General features: G+C 40.4%; 1 protein-coding gene across 1 annotated transcript in view; it reads left to right on the forward strand.

Annotated features, from left to right (window-relative positions):
- Positions 1–7,461: 7,461 nt before the first annotated feature.
- LOC309552573 (uncharacterized protein) overlaps positions 7,462–20,826 on the forward strand; it is a gene marked incomplete at both ends in the record, with an annotated part of 487,483 nt that continues 474,118 nt past the window's right edge. Inside the window, 4 exons of the mRNA XM_082253522.1 lie at positions 7,462–7,540; positions 8,283–8,466; positions 11,372–11,531; positions 20,387–20,480. Of these exons, the coding sequence (XP_082109648.1) occupies positions 7,462–7,540; positions 8,283–8,466; positions 11,372–11,531; positions 20,387–20,480 (517 nt within the window). The remainder of the gene's footprint in view (positions 7,541–8,282; positions 8,467–11,371; positions 11,532–20,386; positions 20,481–20,826) is intronic.

Raw genomic sequence — 20,826 nt, forward strand, 5'->3', positions numbered from 1 at the left:
AGGGCAGTGCAGTGCATCACACTGCCCTACAATGCAGTGAATGAAGTGTACGTTTTGTACACTTAGCATAAAGTTTATTTAAAAACAACAAAAAAAAAAAGAGCTGTGTGATGCACTAAATTATACACCACACTGCCCCTACCGGTGAATCGCTCCGGCTGCTCTGCCTTGCTTGTTAACACGTGTGGCAAAGTGTTGCCTCCTGACCACTTGTTTTACCCTCAGAATGGTGACCTACTGTCCTGCAAGGGTGGTAGCATAGGGGCCTTATACACTTGAATGGGTCCTGTTCAGTTATGGTACTACCCACTGAATGCAACATGCTATTTAACTTTTTCCACAACTGTGGCATGTGCACAGCCCTGGGTGGCTACATTTCTGTGTTTAGGTGGCAGCGGGGCTCAGTCGCTTGCTTTATTGCCCCCCCCTCCCCGGTCATCTGTGTGAATGAACTCTAGGGGGTTCATTTACTAAAGCTAGAGACGGCAAAATTAATCACAATTGTGTAGAGAAACCAATTCGCTTCTAACTTCAGCTTGTTTAATCATAAATTAGCAATAAAACCTGAAAGCTGATTTTTTTTCTCTGCAGAATTGTGACAAATTTTGCCCTCTCTAGCATTAATAAATAAACCCCTAGATGTGAAATGAATCAACAGAAAATAATCAGTCACTGACATAGCTAGTAGTACTCTTTGCCTTTATCTTGATATAGAAATATGACATGTGGTTCTACTACAAATGGTTTTTGTCTGAAACACCATACATTCAGGGTAAAATGAAAAAAAAAAAAAAAATGTTAATAGCCCTTTATCTAGTCATTAATATTATCCTAATAGTAGCTCACCATCCTTGTCATTAGTTGAGAGACTTGCCTATTTAATGCAAGCTTTTTCTTGTTCAATTTTCATCTGTTGATTCAACTTGTAAGGTACTACCTGCCCTAGAGTGACAAATTTCCCTCAGTGTGAGTATTTGCAGGAGCAGTGTTGTCACCCTAGAAGCATGCTCTTGCTAGGACATGGCATGCATGTGCATCTGCATGTTGAGTGAGTCTACCTAAGAGATTTATTCATTCATTACCTTTTTTTAAGCAACTTTAGTAACATAACTGTTCCTGTTTCTATCACATGTGCAAGCATGCGCATAGACCTAGAAACTATTAGACTTAGCATACAAAATTTACACAGTGCTAAAATATAAAAGGCACATTCTAAGTGGATAGAAATCATAAAAAAAGGCCACGCTTAGCTAATTCATATGAAAATAATACAGGACTTTCTAAATGTGTGTTTAGTGATACTTGAAGTATTTGAGTTTAGTGACCTGAATACCTCAGTTGGGAATAATGGAATAGAACTCTAGGTTTTATTTTGTTTGATTTGTATCCATTTGAATTATTTGTTGAGCCTATTTTTCCATCCCAGCATATCTGTTAGCATAGCTTTATGTTAACATGTGAGAAAAAGTCCACTTACTTTGTAACTTTAAAAGTGAGATTCAGGGATCCTACTGTATTTTCTCAGAGGTGTGTGCTGTTCAATATATTATTTCATTTTTAATTTACAAAAATATAATCAACACAGAATTAGTCGAATAAAAATATGATTTAAAAGCACTGTCAAAAATTGGAAAACCTTTTAACATGGCCACCAACAGTATACAGCCTAGTTTAGACAAGAATAGGGATTAGCTTCATGTTTCTTTGCAAGCAAATTTCTGTTCTTAAATGTCAAAATCTCTCATCTGCATCGCTTTGTGTTAATTTTGATCTTGCGTTGAACATTCAGCTGACATTACGACCTACCAAATGACTCCATTAAAATCAATAGAAGCAATCTGCAAATGAGCTCTAAATGCTCCGGGGACGTTTGGCATGTGTTTTAATGCACTACAACAATGCCCATACTTTGCCCTCCTTCCCTCCTCCATAGAAAGCTGCTCAAATTCATTTCTAACTCCTCTGAAAAGCATCTAAAATGTGAAGTAACACAATAGGCATTTCAGTCCCAATGCCATTGTGAACCTAAGAGAATAGCCTGCTGCCCTAATAGACACATTTTCAGGCAGTTTAAACATATTTTAAAGTCTACCCCTTTAAAATAATATTTAGTGAGATTTTGAGTATTTCATAAAAAATATCCACCCAATCTATTGGTTGAATATTCATCCCTGTTTTTTTTCTTTTGATTTAATCACGGCTTCTGCCTTTTATGACTGGCAGTCATACAAAATGCAGATATAAATAAGAGGTTTCTTTTTCCTTTTCCCAAAGGATTAGTTTGGGTGTGAATGCATATGTTAGTAATATCCTGGTCAAAAATGTTTACATTTGTAGCCAGTGATATTGTTTGTTCTGTGGAAGTTATGTTAAGATATGCCCAAAGAAAGGCTTTTCCACTCATAATAAGATCTTGTATTGTGTCTCTAATTAAGGATAACCAAGTCTCCCAGCCAGAGATTACATTTCCCTTGGGAAATCCAGGTTTGAGAAACAGTGTTAAAAGTAAATATGTGAATGATAAATGGTGGCAGAATATCTAGGTATTGCTCTATTTTGCAGTTATGAGAAATAACCCTCCCCATACAGGATAGTGCACTAAACCTGTAGGTACAAAAGAGAACCAGAACCTTAGCTAAGTGGAAGAGTGGTTTTGATAATAAAGTTGGGAGTGTCTCTATCCCTGACATGACCTCTGTGAAGAGAGGGAATCCCTTCATCGGAAATTAACCAATAATCTAATAAAAGCAATTGGAAGCTTAGGAACTACTGCAACCCACATATAACATTAACCATAAATATAAAGATGCACACCAGTATAAAAATAATGCAAGCTTTATATAAGAATAGATTAGTAACGGTACATACATGCAATGTACCCAGAGGTGTTATCAGTGTGAGTCCTGGTGAAATTGTGCACATATACCCGGGTATATATAGTTATTAATAGAGATACCTCCAGATGAATGTTGCAGAAAAGTTTAGTTACAGGAGCCCCTGAGGATGATCATGATGAGGCGCTGTCTTTGTGTCAGAGACCTGAAGAAAAGATCAGCAATAATAGGGACATCCTCCAACTGTTGTCTGACCAGTTGAAACGTAGCTTCTCAAATGCAGAAACTACGGTGTTGCTCTGTAACATAGAGTAAGCATTTCTACTGTGTGTTTTAGTCCCTCCCTTGTAGTTTTTAATCTGATGTGCAACCGGCCCTCTAACCTCCAGAAGTGGCCATTGGATGACTATCCTGGCTCAAGCCTATGTTGGTTATTGAGCCCTGAGCTAAAACTAGCTATAGAATCTCAGACCAGAAGAAAACAGGGTTACCTTAAATAACAAGTGCTGTATGTAAACTATATTGTAATACACAAGTGTACCTACTAATGTACTGGAAGGTGATCACTACACACATACAGTAGCTATCTGACACTGTGCATTTGAGATAATAAAAAATAGGACATAGATACTCTGTCTGTCACAAGGATTCAGAAATCACACTCAAGAAGCTATAGGAGCTTTTGGAACATGGAAATACTTGCATAATAGTCTATTTTGGATTGGATTTAGCAGCATGGATAGGCCGCTGCTTGACTTTGCCCTTGACTATGAAAGGCTTTGCTTAAGCTTCCTGAGGTAAACTCTATCCTGAGGCAAGCTGTACTCTGTGGTAGACTGTACTGCTGAACAACTTCAGGGCCCTTCCTGGCGCCCTCTTTATCTCTATCTTCAGGGTTTAACTACTTGGCACCCCCTTTACTGTAACACTCTGAGTGAGCCGGCTCCTTGATCCCCTGACTTCTCAGGAGTGGTCCCCTCTCTTAGGCAGATCCTTCAGTACTTACGATACTGTTTTTCCCGAAGTTCTCTGCCCAACAGCTCCACTGGTCAGCACATTTTATCCTCTGCAGCCCGGCTCCACTCCTGGTCCCTAGGCCGGCCGCCTGGACCACCTTCCTCACTCTGCAGGAGGAGAGACAGCCGTCCACCTCCTCCTGGGACTTTGCTCCCGCCAAAAGACCCCCTGTCACATGCTCCCTCATGGTTTATAGCCAATCCCAGGATGCATTGCAACAATGCCCACCCACTGAGACATCCATAAACCCTGGTGCACTATTGGCTAGGTTTCCTCCACTATCCAGCAAGCTCTCTTATTGGATACAGTGGGGAGACTCCCTTAGACCCAAACAAATCACACCTGGAAACATGGGACTAGTTCAAACTAGCAGATCTGGCTCTCTTGATAAGCAGAACAGAGCTGCCAAATGTATTTTCCTAGCACCTACCTAGGAGGGTGCTACATGTAGTATTGATTGTGCCACAGACATCATCATTAATAAAATTTGATCAATGACGTCGCTCATGATCCCATGATGTTGTTTTAAAAGCAGCAGCCTGAATGAGGATTTGTTATGTTTATGGGAGTAGCAACAGGGAAGAATCCCCATGTAGTGGAGCAATTGGATCGACAACAGGTCATGGGGGTGGCGGATCACTGTAATTGATGCTAAATGTACATTGTGGGTTATAATTTACATTTTTTAAAATAAAGGACTTTTATTTTATTATACTTTTTATATTTTAGAGGAATTCATAAAATGAGGTACTCGTGTGCTCCATACTCATTCCTCTGGGGGAACCTGAATATGTGGGGGCCCCTTAATATAAAGGGGGCTTTCAGATTTGGATAAGTCCCCCCAAAACCCCTCACATTCCTTTTTGTGGAACAGATATGGAATTTATGTGCTCGTCCTTTCAAATTTTTTTTTTAAATAAGTACTGTCCCCAGGTGGCTAGGAAAGAGAGGACTGCAGATAATACTCGGGTGCTGTGAAGTGGCTCTGCAGCTTAAGCATGTATTTGCAAATGTCTGCAAATGAAATCCCTGTTTTTAACGTATACTGTTGGACAGGATAATTTGATTGATTGCAGGCTGGTTGGTGAGTTGAGCTGGGAATTTTCTTGGGTTTTGTTTGACATGCATTGCCCTTCCATGTGCTTATTGCTGCAAAGGACATTTACAGGTGAGGGCAGTGGCCATTTGTCTGTACTGTTGGAATATTGATGAGAGAATACACTAGATACCTTCACTGCCATTGTGCTATATGCTGGGTGTCCAGTGTGCCCCTGTGCCTTTAGGGAGGGATGGGCTCCCTCCAGGCTTACCTGCCCTCTGCTTATCTGTTATAATGCATGTGCTTACACTGTGAAGGCTCTCAAAATTTAGAGTTAGGACTGCAGTGCAGATAATACTGGGGTGACATGAAGTGGCTCTGTAGCTTATGCATGTATTTGCAAATGTGTACAAACTAAACCCCTGTTTTTAACGCATACTGCTAGACAGGATAATTTGGTTGGTTGCAGACTGGTCAGTAAGTCAAGCTGGGAATTTTCTTTGGTTTTGTTGGCATGCTCCTTTTTTTGCTCCTTGCTGTAAAGGCCAATTATAGGTGGGGGCAGTGCCTATTTGTTTGTACTGCAGGAAAGGGAGGCTGGCAAGTGTGCAATCCTCCTCACTGTACCCAGGCCACGTGCCTTCAACAGGTACCTTGCGGAGGGGGGGGGGGGGGGGACTTACAGTGCATCCGGAAAGTATTCACAGCTCTTCACTTTTTCCACATTTTGTTATGTTACAACCCTATTCCAAAATGGATTATATTAATTATTTTCCTCAAAATTCTTCAAAAAATACCCCATAATAACAATGTGAAAGAAGTTTGTTTGAAATCTTTGCAAATGTATTAAAAATAAAAACTGAAAAAATCACACGTACATAAGTATTCACAGCCTTTGCTATGACACTCAAAATTAAGCTCAGGTGCATTCTGTTTCCACGGATCATCCTTGAGATTTTTCTACAACTTGATTGGAGTGCACCCGTGGTAAATTCAGTTAATTGGACATGATTTGGAAAGGCACACACCTGTCTATATTGGGTCCCACAGTTACCAGTGCATGTCAGAGCACAAACCAAGCCATGAAGTCCAAGGAATTGTTTGTAGACCTCTGAGACAGGATTGTATCGAGGCACAGATTTGGGGAAGGGTACAGAAACATTTCTGCAGCACTGAAGGTCCCAATGAGTACAGTGGCCTCCATCATCTGTAAATGGAAAAAGTTTGGAATCACCAGGACTCTTCCTAGAGTGGGCCGCCTGGCCAAACTGGGCGATCGGGGGACTAGGGGCCATAGTCAGGGAGATGACCAAGCACCCCATGGCCACTTTGACAGAGCTCCAGCATTTCTCTGTGGGCAGAGGAGAACCTTCCAGAAGAACAACCATCTCTGCAGCACTCCACCAATCGGACCTGTATGGTAGGGTGGCCAGACGGAAGCCACTCCTCAGTAAGGTGCATAACAGCCAGCCTGGAGTTTGCCAAAAGGCACCTGAAGGAATCTTAGACCATAAGAAACAAAATTCTCTGGTCTTATGGAACAAAGACTAAACTCTTTGGCCTGAATGGCAAGCGTCATGACTAGAGGAAACCAGGCACTGCTCATCATCTGGCCAATATGCTGTGGGAATGTTTTTCAGCAGCAGGAACTGGGAGACTAGCCAGGATTGAGGGAAAGATGAATGCAGCAATGTACAGAGATATCCTTGATGAAAACCTGCTCCAGAGCACTCTGGACTCAATGTCCTTAAGTGGCCCAGCCAGAGACCAAACTTGAATCAGATTGAAAATCTCTAGAGAGATCTGAAAATGGCTGTGCACCGATGCCTCCCTTCCAACCTTATGGAGCTTGAGAGGTCCTGCAAAGAAGAATGAGATAAACTGCCCAGAAAAAGGTGTGCCAAGCATGTAGCATTATACTCAAAAAGACTTGAGGGTGCCAAAGGTGCTTCAACAAAGTATTGAACAAAGGCTGTGATTACTTATGTACATGTAATTTTTTTCCTTTTTATTTTTATTAAATTTGCGAAAATTTCAAGCAAACTTCTTTCATGGTGTCATTATGGGGTATTGTTTGTAAAATTTTGAGGATAATAATGAATTTAATTCATTTTAAAATAAGGCTGTATCATAACAAAATGTGGAAAAAGCACTGTGAATACTTTCTGGATGCACTATATCGGAATCTGGAAATTAATATGGGGTATATGTGCACCCCTTCTTTCTCATTCCAAGAAATGTAATAACTTAATATTAACACAGATACCATAGCAAAGTCTTTTATTATTATTTTATATGTAATTCCAACATAAAAGATGTCATACAGTGATGTAGAGACTCATTTATAATGATAACCCACCACGCAACAATGTTTCCACACTGGTTCTACAACCACCCAACTCCAGAGATGTTGACCCATCATGGCTGAATTCTTGTATTGTACATTTTTCTGTTAATGCTTTCTCTGAGATTTTCTGATTGTACCTTGCAGATCCCATTACAAAATATTTTTAATAGAACTTCAGCATTAAGAGTAAAAAAAGCAGAACAAGCAGAAAAAAATCGGACACTATGAAGATATTATTGCACTTCAGGATTTTCGCACTCACAGCTTTTTTGGCAAAATGGACAGCACTGGGCCAGTTAGAAGGTATGACATTCAGTAATACTCATAGAGGAAGTAAACACGTGTAGCACTGTAAAATGTTATTTGTATTTTATAATTTGTGTATTATTTGTTTTGGGTATAGTGGGTAAGTGTTAGAGTCTCTGAAAGGTGTTCATTGTTGTCCATATGTCCAACTGGAGGGATTTCCTTTCCCTGTCCTAGTGATTGGAGGGGTAGGAGGTTCAGAGGATCTGAATATAATAGGAAATCTCACCAATGCAGAAACAGCCATCAACAAAATCACTTTTGTTAGTAGAATTGTGTCTTATTTTTTGCAGTCTTTATCTTCATGTTCTGGGCAGCCTCATTTCTTGCCCTGGTGTCACATGGAATAAACGTTATAGGAAATCTCCCCTATGGGGTCACAGATAACAGTGCAAACATCAAATTCCAACTCTAAAAAAAGGGAAAGTCTAGACCTTAAAGCAGGGCATGCATATACAACATTTTTAACACCTCTCTCTCAGCTGTGGAAATAAGAGAAAAACATGTTATTGTCCTATATAAATAGCTAGATGGCTCTGCCTTTTAAAAAATAAAGAAATATTTCTTGTTTAGATCTATTGTAATTCTACTCTATAGAGTAGTTTTTTTTAAGATGAAATACATTAGTTTCATCTTTATATTTAATTACTGTATATCTATATCACACAAATAAATGTTAACAATTTTTCTTTGGAATCCATTGACATTATGATACTTTTTTTAAAATTTCCTTGTACAGACTGCAGATCTGCCGAGGCAGCAGACATCGTATTCCTGATAGATGAATCGTGGAGTGTTGGAGAGGAAAACTTCCAGATTATTAAAGACTTTATAAGGAGTATGATTACTTCATTTCAGAATACAGAGGTACTTGGGAAGGAAGGAATGCGTTTTGGAGTTGCAGTTTATGGAGATTCAACAAGGTAATCAGATCCTGGAGCCTGTTTACTAAACGGATTAAAGGCTGTTCACATAACTACATGTATGTTCACTGGGTGTGAACAAGGCTTTACCTCATTAACTTTGCTAAGTGAACATACACTTTGCTAAGTGAACAGTCTCTATTCCTTTAACCCTCAATAAACCCCACATTTATACACTCCCCCTATCCCACAATGTAGTGCTTGGTGTCTGTGTAACTTTACCAAGCTCTAGTACTATTACATGGGGAGTAACGTAGATGTACCTATTCCATTGAAATTTACGAAATATATGAAGTTAAATACCTATTTAATTATTACCACCAGTACTGTATACCAACACATTACAAAGTGAGTATGCAATATAAAGTGGTTTTCCCCTGACCCGGCACTGCGTTACTTTAACTGACAATTGCAAGGTTGTGCAATGCTGTACCCAAACAAAATTTATGTCCTTTTTCCCCACAAATTGAGCTTTCTTTTGGTGGTATATGATCACCTTGGCGGTTTTTATTTTTTGCACTATAAACCAAAAAAGACAATTTTGAAACAAAACTAATATTGTTTACATTATGCTATAAAACATACCCCCCCAAAAATTAAAAAAATCTAATTTATTCATCAATTTAGGCCAGTATGTATTCTGCTACATATTTTTGGTAAAAGGAATCCCAATAAGCGTATTTTGATTGGTTTGCGTAAAAGTTATAGCGTCTACAACCTATGGGATATTTTTATGGAATTTGTATTTATTTATTTTCTTTTTACTAAAAATGGAGGTGATTAACAATTTTTAGCGGGATTGTGGCAGACAAATTAGACATCTGACACTTTTGACACTTATTTGGGGACCAGCGACACTAATAAAGTGATCAGTGCTAAGCAAATGTGCTCTCACTGTACTAATGACACTGGCAGGGAAGGGGCTAACATCAGGGGCGATCAAAGGGTTAAGTGTGCTTCTAGGGAGTTCTTTCTAATTGTGTGGGGGTGGCTTAACTGGAGGAAGACAGAGAACCATGTTTCTGCTTAGCAGAAACACAAGATCTCCATCTTCCTCTCTGACAGAACATTCTGCCTCTCCTTTAAACAATCAGTGAGTCCCGGCAGACATCACGTCCACCAGACCCACTGATTGGCTCCTGCTGTGCCCAAAAAGCAGGAGCAGGCCACTGTCACGTGCGCTCGCGCCCCAGACCCTGTGCACGAAATCACGTACAGGTACGTGATTTCACGCAGGAGGGCCGCCCTGCCGCAGTATATCTGCGTGGTTGGTCCATAAGTGGTAATTTATCTTTTAGATTGTGAAGCACTGGTGTTTTGGTAATTTTATTGATAGGCAACTCCAATTCTCATATCGATTAGTAGTTCCAAATTAATAAAGCTACTGCAGTGGGGAACAGACACAAACAGATACACTCAGCATCTTTCTAAATAACTGTTCTGTTTATTTGGCGCAATTGAAGTTTTTTATGCACACGATTACGTAGGTTTCACATTGATATTACAATTGTACTTTTATGGTAACAAGGGGAGTTACATAGACAGGCTGATTTCTAATCTGGAAAATAATATAAAGAGTAGGGAATTTGCACAGAACTTCCCTACTAAAGAGGACCCATAATTTATGAAGTCCACTATACCACCATTATGGTGTTGATTACCGTACCCAGACACAAAACTATAAAAATAAAACTGGGAAGGCTCCTAAAAGGTAGGTACAATAGGTGCTATACTCTGAGACTGAGCAGTAATTAATCCCCACTGTGGGCAAACACAACGATCTTACTTATCATCGTTACCGCCACAATCCCACTCCTAATTGATCACTAACTTTTGAATCAGCTTGTCTCTGCATGCTTTGGTCTTTATCTATTACTCTGGACATAGCAATTGCTGCAATTGATATGATATCACTATAAGTCATGATATATTGAATCAACCTTGACTTCTCTTCATCTGGATCTATTCCCTGAATTTCTGATGGCGAGATCGCTTAAGATCGAGTTTAAATGCCATTAGCAAATAGGAGAGATCTGTGAGTATATGGAAGTATTTTGGTTGAGCCTTTACATTTTTAGCCTTCAGGTAACATCTGAGTCCGGACTCTGTTTATTGATGTATGAGAACGTTGACATTTTTTAACTTTGGTACTGGGTGGTGGTAATCATTCATTTAGTGTTTTGTATACTGTTTAACGTCCTGTAATAAAGTATTTTTGAACAAGTCATACTAATAGTATTACCTATAGCACCTACTTTTTTTTGAAGCCTTCCCGGTTTTATTTTTATGATTTCTAACCTGGATTCGAAATAATGCAAACATGTAATCAAAAAATTATTAGTGCTGTGTGCACAATGACTGCAGTGTGCAATACATAGGCAAAGCCTACAAACTAGAATACTGTTTTATACAGAATTTACCATTTCTTTTACAACTGGGTATTTCACTGTAATTGGGCTTAATACAAACAAAAATGTAGTCAGATATGAAAAGGTTTGTGAAGTTCTTTTCAGTGTATTTATAGTTATAGCCTGTCCAATTTGAACCAATATATTAAAATAGTTCCTGAAGAAGAATGCCAGCATGATTTATTAATTTTTGCTGCCAAGTTTAAGGCAGTGTAAAATAGCAACATAAGAAAGCTCCTCGGTCATTATTGAAGGTGACAGATTTACACACAGAAGAATCCTGGTGCTGTTATGACTGTTTTTGCCTAAAGGATACAAAATAGTCATGGTCCCCTTACCACAATTATTACCATAGTTATTAAAGTACAGATACAGTATATGTCACTTGTAGATGACTGACTGAGAAATGTATTATCTTTATTGAGAATATTCAACATGTTGTATGCATTTTCGTGAGTGCAGATATTCATTTTATCCACTTATTCTAACCATTCTAGGATGAGCATTGAATTGTCAGATTATGAAACCACTCAAGACGTGTTACTGGCCCTCCAAAGCATTGTATATAAAGGCGGTAACACTAAGACCGGAGAAGCACTTAGTTATTTAGCAAGCAAGGTGTTTAATCCATCCATCTCCAGAGAAGATGCACCCAAGGTAAGTAAACTTATAATTAATTTTACATTTCTCATCTACCTTTCACTTCTTTTTCAAAATCATGGGTCATCTGTTTAATATGTTCAGTAAATCACACCTTTAGGTTATGGAAACTACTGCAAGATTAATAAGGTGTTTGCAGCTATATCTAGTCATGCTAAACATAGCACTCTTTTTGCAGTTCATATTGACTATCGTAGAAAATGTTTGCATACTATGCATTGTTATTTTTTATAAAACCTTTAAATTTATCCTGTATACAGGCAACATAAATAACATATTTATTATTATTATACAGGATTTATATAGCGCTAATAGTGTACACAGCGCTTTACAACTTAAGGGCAGACAGTTCAGTTACAATACAATTTATTACAATAGGAATTAGAAGGCCCTGCTCATTAGAGCTTACAATCTAAGAGAGCGGATTAAGAGATGCAGACAGTAATACCTGTGGGGGATGAGCTGATGGAGAAAAATAAAAGTACAGTTAATAGGTGGGGGCAGGGTAGGCCTCTATAAAAAGCAGGTTTTCAGGGGTAGTCTAAAAGTGGACAGAATAGGAGATAGTCAGAGATTGGGGTAGGGATTTCCAGAGAATGGGAGAGGCTTGGGAGAAGTCCTGGAGGCAAGTATGGGAGGAGGTGACAAGTATGCTAGAGAGCAGGAGGTCTTGGGAGGAACGAAGAGAACGATTTGTTTGGTATTTTGAGACTAGGTTAGTGATGTAGCTGGGGGCTGAGTTGTGGATGGCTTTATAAGTTGTTATTAGTATTTTAAATTTAATTAATTGGGTGAGAGGAAGCCAGTTGGGGGATTGGCAGAGAAGGGTAGCAGCTACTGAACGGTTAGTAAGGTGAATAAGTCTGATAGCAGCATTTATGATGAACAGAAGGGGAATGGCCTATGTAAAGGTAAGCCAATGAGGAGGGAGTTGCCGTAGTCGAGGGGAGAGATGACCAGGAAGTGAACACGGAGCTTTGTGGTTTCGTTGATTAGGAAGGGGCGTTTCTTGGAGATGTTGCGGAAGTTGAGGCGGCAAGCTTTGGACAATGATTGGATGTGGGGCTGAAAGTATGGATCAGAGTACAGGAATAAAAGTAATTAAAATAAACATAAAAAAATGTTCTTAAACAAATCTTATAGCAAATCCAAAAAAAATTATTTTGATTTAGATAGAGGAGGGATAGTTAAATTCCTCTGTCACATCTTTTTTTTGGTATATGTGCCCGAATAATGAGTTTACCATAATTTCCTGCCCGTAGAGGATTAGTTCACCTTTACATAGAAAATGTAAACTTGAACTATCACCAGACACTCTCCCTAAACCCCCCCCCCTCGCCCCTGCTGTACTTACCTCCAGGGTTGCCAAGCTGTCAGCAACCCTACAGCTGCTCCAATGGTCCGGGGGATATGAATCACTGCTGTTATCCCTCTTCACAGTGGTGTAGTGGTTAGCACTTTCACCTAGCAGCAAGAGGGTCGCTGGTTCAATTCCCAACCAGGGAGAGTTTGCATGTTCTCCCTGTGCCTGCGTGGGTTTCCTCTGGGTACTCTGGTTTCCTCCCACACTCCAAAAACATGCTGGTAGGTTAATTGGATCCTGTATAAAAAAAAATTGGCCCTACCGTGTATGTATGTGAGTTAGGGACCTTAGATTGTAAGCTCCTTGAGGGCAGGGACTGATGTGAATTTACAATGTATATGTAAAAGCGCTGCGTAAATTGACAGCGCTATATAAGTACCTGAAAATAAATTAATAATAAATAAAAAATTCTCTGTCAGCACTTCCAGAACAGACCAGATGGATTCTGATTGGTCAGTATTGCCATATTAACAGAACAAGACATGGGGTAGTATCCAGGATCACCCTTAACTTATACTTATACTAATAAATAAATGACACCACACCTTTCATTTGTTGGAATAAAAAATTTTTTAGGCCGCGGCCATTTATTATTTGTAATAAAAACATAAATAATTAAATATTTAAAATATAGCAAATATGAAACACTGTAAGCCACCCGATCACCAAGATCCGGGTGCCATTAAATAACACATCATCAAAACTTTATCCAAAAGACAGGAGGGAATTAAGACCCTCCTGTCAACCCCCACACCGCGGCCTTTTCAATACATGTGCCTAAATTGGAATTGAAGATGTCCAAACCTATTTCTGAAAGGTGGGTGTCATCCGACCTGTATAAACTATCTACCCAACCCTCTAATTCTAAGTGCCTGAAAGAAAAGAAACCCATCTGGGGTAAAAATTTTTCAACAGCTCTATTAATGCGCTTTCGTATTTTCTCCAGCGGTTTAAGGTGTTTAAACTTATGCCACGCTAGTCTTGGGACAATTTCGGAAAAAACCACTAATATCCCTGGGAAGTGCAATTTTATTAATTGAAAATCATCCCTTATCCTAAAAATCAAGTCTAGCGTTCTGTCCTTACCAATATCATTGCCACCGAGATGGACAATGAGCACATCCGGGGGGCAATTAAACTGTAACAACCTAAAGATTGCGAAGCGAAACTCAGCCCATTTCATCCCCCTTTTACTAAACCAATATACTTTAAATTTGCTGATATCCAAACCCAGGTTTTCTTTGTAAGGTCTGCCTGCAGCTCTCAGTCTTGCCCAGTGTATAAAGGAATGCCCCAGGATCCAAATCACCCGCTGTTGACCTAAAAAGATTATGAAAAAGGATTAGGACGAATGTAAGACAAGTAAGCATCCGACTTCCACCTGCCTATACCCTTAAGCACTTCACCTGACAAACCTAACCTAGCCGCCTCAGTGGCGGCCCCTATTCTAAACGAATGGGATGACAACTTGTCCTGCTCTAATCCCAGCTTGCGCAAACATTTATCAAATACACTGTTGAACTGGTACCTGGACAATGGCTTACCCGACATATGCACAAAGAATAACTCACTAGATTTTGGCCTAATCATGTGGAACTGCTTCAACAGCATGACAGGGCAAACTTTTGAACCTAGAAAACTATTTAAAGTAACCCATTTACCTACCCCTAATTGGTCCGTTTTAGAATAGCGGATAAAGATATGTACTCTGCGATCCGAAATAAGCACATCTGAAGAAAAAAGGCCCGCATCCTTTGACCTACCATCTGGTATTAGCTCCGAGATGCGCAGAGTCGCAAAAAAAATTAGACTAAATGCAGCCTGAAATAAAGCTGCCTCGAAATCTGAATAACAAACAAAATTGCAAGTGTAACAAAGTTGCTCTAGCAACTCCAGAGTAACCGGCTTTCTGAGGTCCTTACCTCGGTTACTCTTCCTGTATCCCTTAAGAGCTTGCTTTACTGAAAAATAAGAAGTGCAGGATGGCAAGTTCCTAAGCCTGTTAAAAAATGAGATTCCTGCCAATATTTTATTTACGTGTGACCAAGACATTCTTTTCAGAAAAAGAGAATTAAGAAGCAATAAAACTGAATTCTCAGAAAATTGACTGATTTCCAAATCACTATTATGCAAAAAAGATACCCACATGACCCAAGCCGACCGATATCCAGCTAGGGTGGATGGGGCCAAGGATTTGTCAATATTATCGCTGATGAGTTCTAAACCAGGTCCCATAAGTGTTGCGGGTAAGGAGAACCCGATCGATCTGCCTCCGGGTATATGCTGAAAAACTTCTCTACCTGCAGGCGAGACAGAGAATCTGCCATGGAGTTGTCCTTACCAGGGATGTATCTTGCCTTTATCCAAATATTCAATTGTAAACATTTATACACTAAAAAACGTAGCAATTTAATTACCGGCAAGGATTTTGCTGACAGACAGTTGATGGCGAACATGACGCCCCTATTGTCTGTACTAATTAACAACCGCCTATTCCTATAATGGTGACCCCATACTTCAAGCGCCACCACAATAGGAAAAAGCTCAATCAGCACGCTGTTTTTTGTAAAACCCAGGGAAACCCATCGCTTGCACCAGTTGTCCGCGCACCAGTGGGACCGCCAAATTGCAGCAAATCCCACAGAACCCGCCAAATCAGTGTATAAACAAAAATCAGAATCCAAAATAAAATCTTCTTGCCATATTGATTTCCCGTTGAATCCTATCAAAAATTGCGTCCATACTAGCATGTCCTCGCGCAAATCGTTAGACAACCTGACGTGTGCCGAAGGCGATTTTAGCCCTGAAATGGCAAGATGCAACTTTCTAGAAAACAGTTTACCTAAAGGAATTATTCTAGACGCGAACGCCAATAAACCTAGCAACGACTGCATTTCCTTTAGGCAAACCTTGCGTTTGCGGATCACTGTAATGAGTAATCTAGTCAATTTTGAGACTTTTTCTTCTGGGAGACTGAATTCCATTAAAAGTGAATCTATCGTTATCCCTAAAAATTCTATTCGCGTTGTTGGAAAAGACGTCTTTTCGTGAGCCAAGGGGACCCCAAAACTTCTGCAAATATCCTGAAAAGTATTTAACAAAGAAAGACAGTCCGTTGTCCCACTTGAGCCCAGGAAAAGAAAGTCGTCTAAATAATGAACGATATTATCCATACTTGACTGCTGAACTACCACCCACTCCAAAAAAGAGGAAAAACTCTCGAAATAAAAACACGATAGGGAGCACCCCATCGGTAAACATCTATCAAAATAAAATAAATTCTCAAATAAAAAACCTAAGGAGTTGAAACATTTTGGGTGTACAGGTAAGAGCCGGAAAGCCGATTTGATATCGGCTTTAGACATCATAACTCCCTTACCTAAACGCCTAAGTTTAACCAATGCATCTTCGAATGAAGAGTACTGGACCGTAGCCCATTCGTCCTCAATTTGATCGTTCAACGATCCTCCCTGCGGATAGGACAGGTGGTGGATGAGCCTATAAGAGTTAGGCTCCTTTTTCTGCACTATCCCCAGGGGGGAGAGCCGAAAATTCTCAAAAGGAGGAGAAGTAAATGGACCCATAAACCTGCCCAGACTAATTTCTTTATTGATCTTGTCTAGGACAACTTCTTTCAAACCATTTACTGACTTTAGATTCTTTACCAAAGTACAGCCATGACCTTCAAAAGAGGGAAGCGAAAATCCTTCACTAAAACCCTCAAATAACAAGTCAGCCTTCAACCTGTCGGGGTATAGTTGAAGCCAGGTTAGCATGTTTTTGAGGTTCACTGGGGACGGAGCTTTTGGGAACACCACCAGCTGACTGATTTGCCGACTGCATCCTCTTGAAGCATTTGGCAATTGGATGCGCCCCTGAACAAAAGGCGCATTCGTGTTTGTAACGACATGAGCCAGGCCATCGGCACTGCGACTCATTAAAGTTAAAACAAACCCCTTTTCTAAAACTAGTGGTCGTTTGCTGGGGTTGCTGAGTATTGAAATTTGATCTCGCAAGAAATGGCTTTTGAGGAAGGAAAAGGTCAAGCCATAGACTAACGTCTTTAATGCCCCACTTAAGGTGAGGTTGTACAGCCAGCTTTTGCCTAAATGCTACATCATAGCTGTACCATGCTGTACCTCCAAAATGTTTATAGGCTTCTAGGATGATGTCCATGTGCTGCAACAACCCCAAACATTTGTTGGGGAATTTTTCACAAACAACGGCAGAATATATAAAAAATGCTTGGAGCCAGTTGTTAAATGATTTTGTAACTGGACGTTTCCTATCCTCATCATCCTTCCTGTCAGCTTTGGAGAAGAACTCCTTAGAAGATGGCAACAAGGAGAGGATATCCACAAAGGCACCTTGCCAGATTTTATCCTTCATGGCCTCCGATAAGTGGAAGCCAAGTGAAGAGACCTCACATGTCAAAGGTTCCTTTAAAGCCACCTCAGGCAAATTCTGCTCCCGAGCCAGCCTAAAAGAGCTGACACTCTTATCAGCATTTGACTCCTGACTCTGTACCTCTCTAGAATCACCAGTAGGTGGCATCCATACTTCACTAGCGCTGTGACTCTGACTAACAACCTCTTTCTCCATTAAAGATTTGAAATCAGAGAAAAATTTACCAAAAAGGTTAAACATATCTTCTTTAACTGGCCGACTGCCAGACTCACCGCTTTGACATTCATAGTCCCTGGCGATGCTAATTCTTTGCTCCCGGTCCACTCCACCTGTGGGAAAAAAGTTCTGCCTATTTGCAGACAGGTTAATGTTCCTCTCACCTGTCACCCTGGCGGGCTGACTTGGAAATGGCTGTCCTCTTCCTTCTTCGGCCGCTTGTGTACCCGCCGGCCCTTCCGCTGCAGCCACTGCCTCCGCTACCGGTGCCGCCGATGCTGCCGCCCGTCCTGCTGCCGCCGTCGACACTGACCCGCTGCTCCGCCGCCGACTCGTGGCCCGCTGCTCCCTCTGTTGTCCGGGATTCCTGTGGGGAGAAGAAGGGGGAGAAAATCTTCGCCGGGGCATCCTCTTCCGCTTCCCGGCACCCGTGACCCGACCGGAGGTGACGGAACTTCCGCGGCTGCGCATTGACGAATGCGACCGCTCCTCCTCATCCGGCTCCGGTGACACCATCATTCTTCCGCCGGACTCCGTAATGGCAGGAACAACTTCACCGGCCTCCGCCGCTCCGCTACCGATGGGTCCTCTCGCCCCGCCATCCGCAGGCTGGCCGACCGGTTCCTCCAGCGGCAGGTCCAGACATCGACGAAGCCAGTCCTCGCCTCCAGCGCCGCCGGCCCTCTCGATAAGCCGTCTCAACATGCTCATCTTCCTCCTAAACGGTGAGAGTCTTCAGCCTTCTTGGCACAAACAGCCAATATTCCAAGGGTCTTGAAAGCTGTACACTCGACTCTTGAACCCGTATTCTTATCTTCTGAGAAGCTGGGGGAAGTTGAAGTTCAATCTTCTTGGTCTTCTCAGCGATGACTGAATGAAAAGGCGGCAATGAGCCCCCTTAAATAGCCCAGTTCTGAACCAGAACCGGCCGGTTTGCGTCACTAAGACCTCCAAATTTAAGCGGGAAGCTGACTAACCCACTAAATCTCCCCAGATACAGCGCTAGGGATTGGGCGGGAAAACCCCTCAGTTCAAAATTCTGCCTAGCTACAGACCTACAATGAGCGGGAAAACAGACTCAGGAGGGCCAGGTCAAAAGTTCAAAAGCCCTCTATGACCCAGGCCCACCTCAGCCCACACCCAGCATCTACTTAAAATATTCCATAGACCTAAAACTACTCCATAACTAAACTGCCCTGTTAACTACCCCATGGGGAAAATAAGGGCATAATTTATGCCCATTTTCCTTACATTCTCAGGGAAACCCTTAGAGAAATGTAATCAATTTTAAGATGGGGATGTGCCAACATGGGTTGAGTTGGAGCATTTACCATTAGTCCAGAGAGGTGTTGCATCTGGAAGGGTGACTGTGCTCAATGTTAATCTATACATATTGTGAAGAAAGAAAGAAAGTGACTTGTCTAATGTATTTTAAGCAGGATCAACAGGTAAGATAGGGAAGAGAATGGGGAAAGAGTGAGAAGTTATCCTGCTATTTGGTATTTATAGCTGATACTGTACACATATAAACTTTTGTTTTGACTCTAGATACATATGTAAATTCAAAAGAACCACCCTGTTTTTTTTGCTATGATTTCCTCTTGGTGAATAGTGCTGGAATGTTTAGAAACAACAAAAATGCCCTATGTCCCTGCAATAGATGCACATTCCACCACGTTTTTTGCCCTTTAAAAGCCTGTTGATCAGACAGAAATGCATTCAGCTCTTAAAGTGTATCTAAACTAAAAAAAAAAAACGGGTAAACTGGCCAGTAACGCAATTCCTGTCCTAGTCAAGGTTCACACTAGCCCATTCTCTAAAAAGTAATCTTCAGTAGATCAGGCAGTGCTGCCTGTCAACTTGACATGCTGGGGTAATTTGCCACAGCTATGATGCAAAGCAACATGACTGCTGCATGTAAACTGCCCCCTCCAGCTGTATTGGGGAATTTAGGTGGGTAGTTAGTAAAACCAAACCTCAGCTGCCTGTTTTTATTGACTCCAACCACCCTTGTGAGAGATCCTAGGATGGATACACTCACTCCTCCATGGTATCTATGGAGGAGCAACATAGCCACCCTTGAACAGCAGCATTTTTCAACCTGTGGAGAGAGTAGGGCTAGATAGATTAATAGATTTAAAAAGACTCTACAGAAGTGACTAACAACTTGAAGCCTAACTCCAGCTAACAGTTTTTTAGGCATTACATTAAAAATGTTTTTTTCTTCTTGGAAAAAAAATAACCTCAATCAATAAAACTGGTGATTGTAGGCATTCTCAGTTTTAAATGGTTTGTCTTAACCATCCTTCCGTTCTTTCTTGAGAGCCCAGTTTGTCAGGAAGTTGAAAAATAATGGACTTACTGTAGGATCAATAAAACTATAACAGGGGTGGCTAAAAAAAAAAAATATATATTTTTTGCCTTTGACAGGTTACATCATTTAAATTTTTAGTTCCATTAATCGCCCTTTTGTGGGCTGACAACACACAGCATTTTTGTAGATGGAGTGGTGTAAGCCCTGACTTGTTTGTTCTATTTCTTTTTTTATCTTTTACTATGCTAAAACCCTCCCAGTCTCCTAATCTCTACATTATAAACACCAATTATTCTATAGCCCAAGAAAAAAATTTGAAGGGCTAATTGGACTCCTTGACAGCAAACAGGCCATGTGCACAAGACACATGACAGCTGTAAATTTCCATGACCAGAGGGTATTGTTTGAGTTTATCAAACAGATAAAACAAACTAGTATATTTAACAGACCAAAAGGTAGCAAATAAGAGAACTTCAATTTTAGGGTTTACTTATACTTTAAATAAAAAAAGACCATAATAGCTATATAATAATGTGTTTTTTCACTTTACAGATTGTTGTGCTGTTAACTGATGGGAAATCAGGTGATGCAGTAGAAGAGAAAGCCCAGCAATTGCAAGACAGAGGAGTCACAATATTTGCTATAGGTTCGATTTTTAATTGTATGGTAGAAGATGTATGGTTAAAACTACAGTTTATGTAGGAAAAACAATGCAATTCAGTTGTTTTTTTCTTTCTGAGAAATTAATTTCAATATAACTGTAAGCTAAACTGCAACAACACTTGGTACTATTGGGCCATAACCATATACATAGGTAAGAAAAACAGAAAATACATAAATATTAAGAACTAAAAAATCTGGCAGCAACTTGAAGCCTAGGAGAAAAGGGCCCTTAAGGTAACCATTTTACTTTATATTTTGCTGGTTAGCCTACTTCACACATACTTGTTGGTTTACAATTACCTTTTGCAAACTTCAGAGATTTTCTTCTA

The sequence above is a fragment of the Pelophylax lessonae genome, assembly GCF_965119305.1.
Source record: "Pelophylax lessonae genome assembly, chromosome: 4".
Classification (NCBI taxonomy): domain Eukaryota; kingdom Metazoa; phylum Chordata; class Amphibia; order Anura; family Ranidae; genus Pelophylax; species Pelophylax lessonae.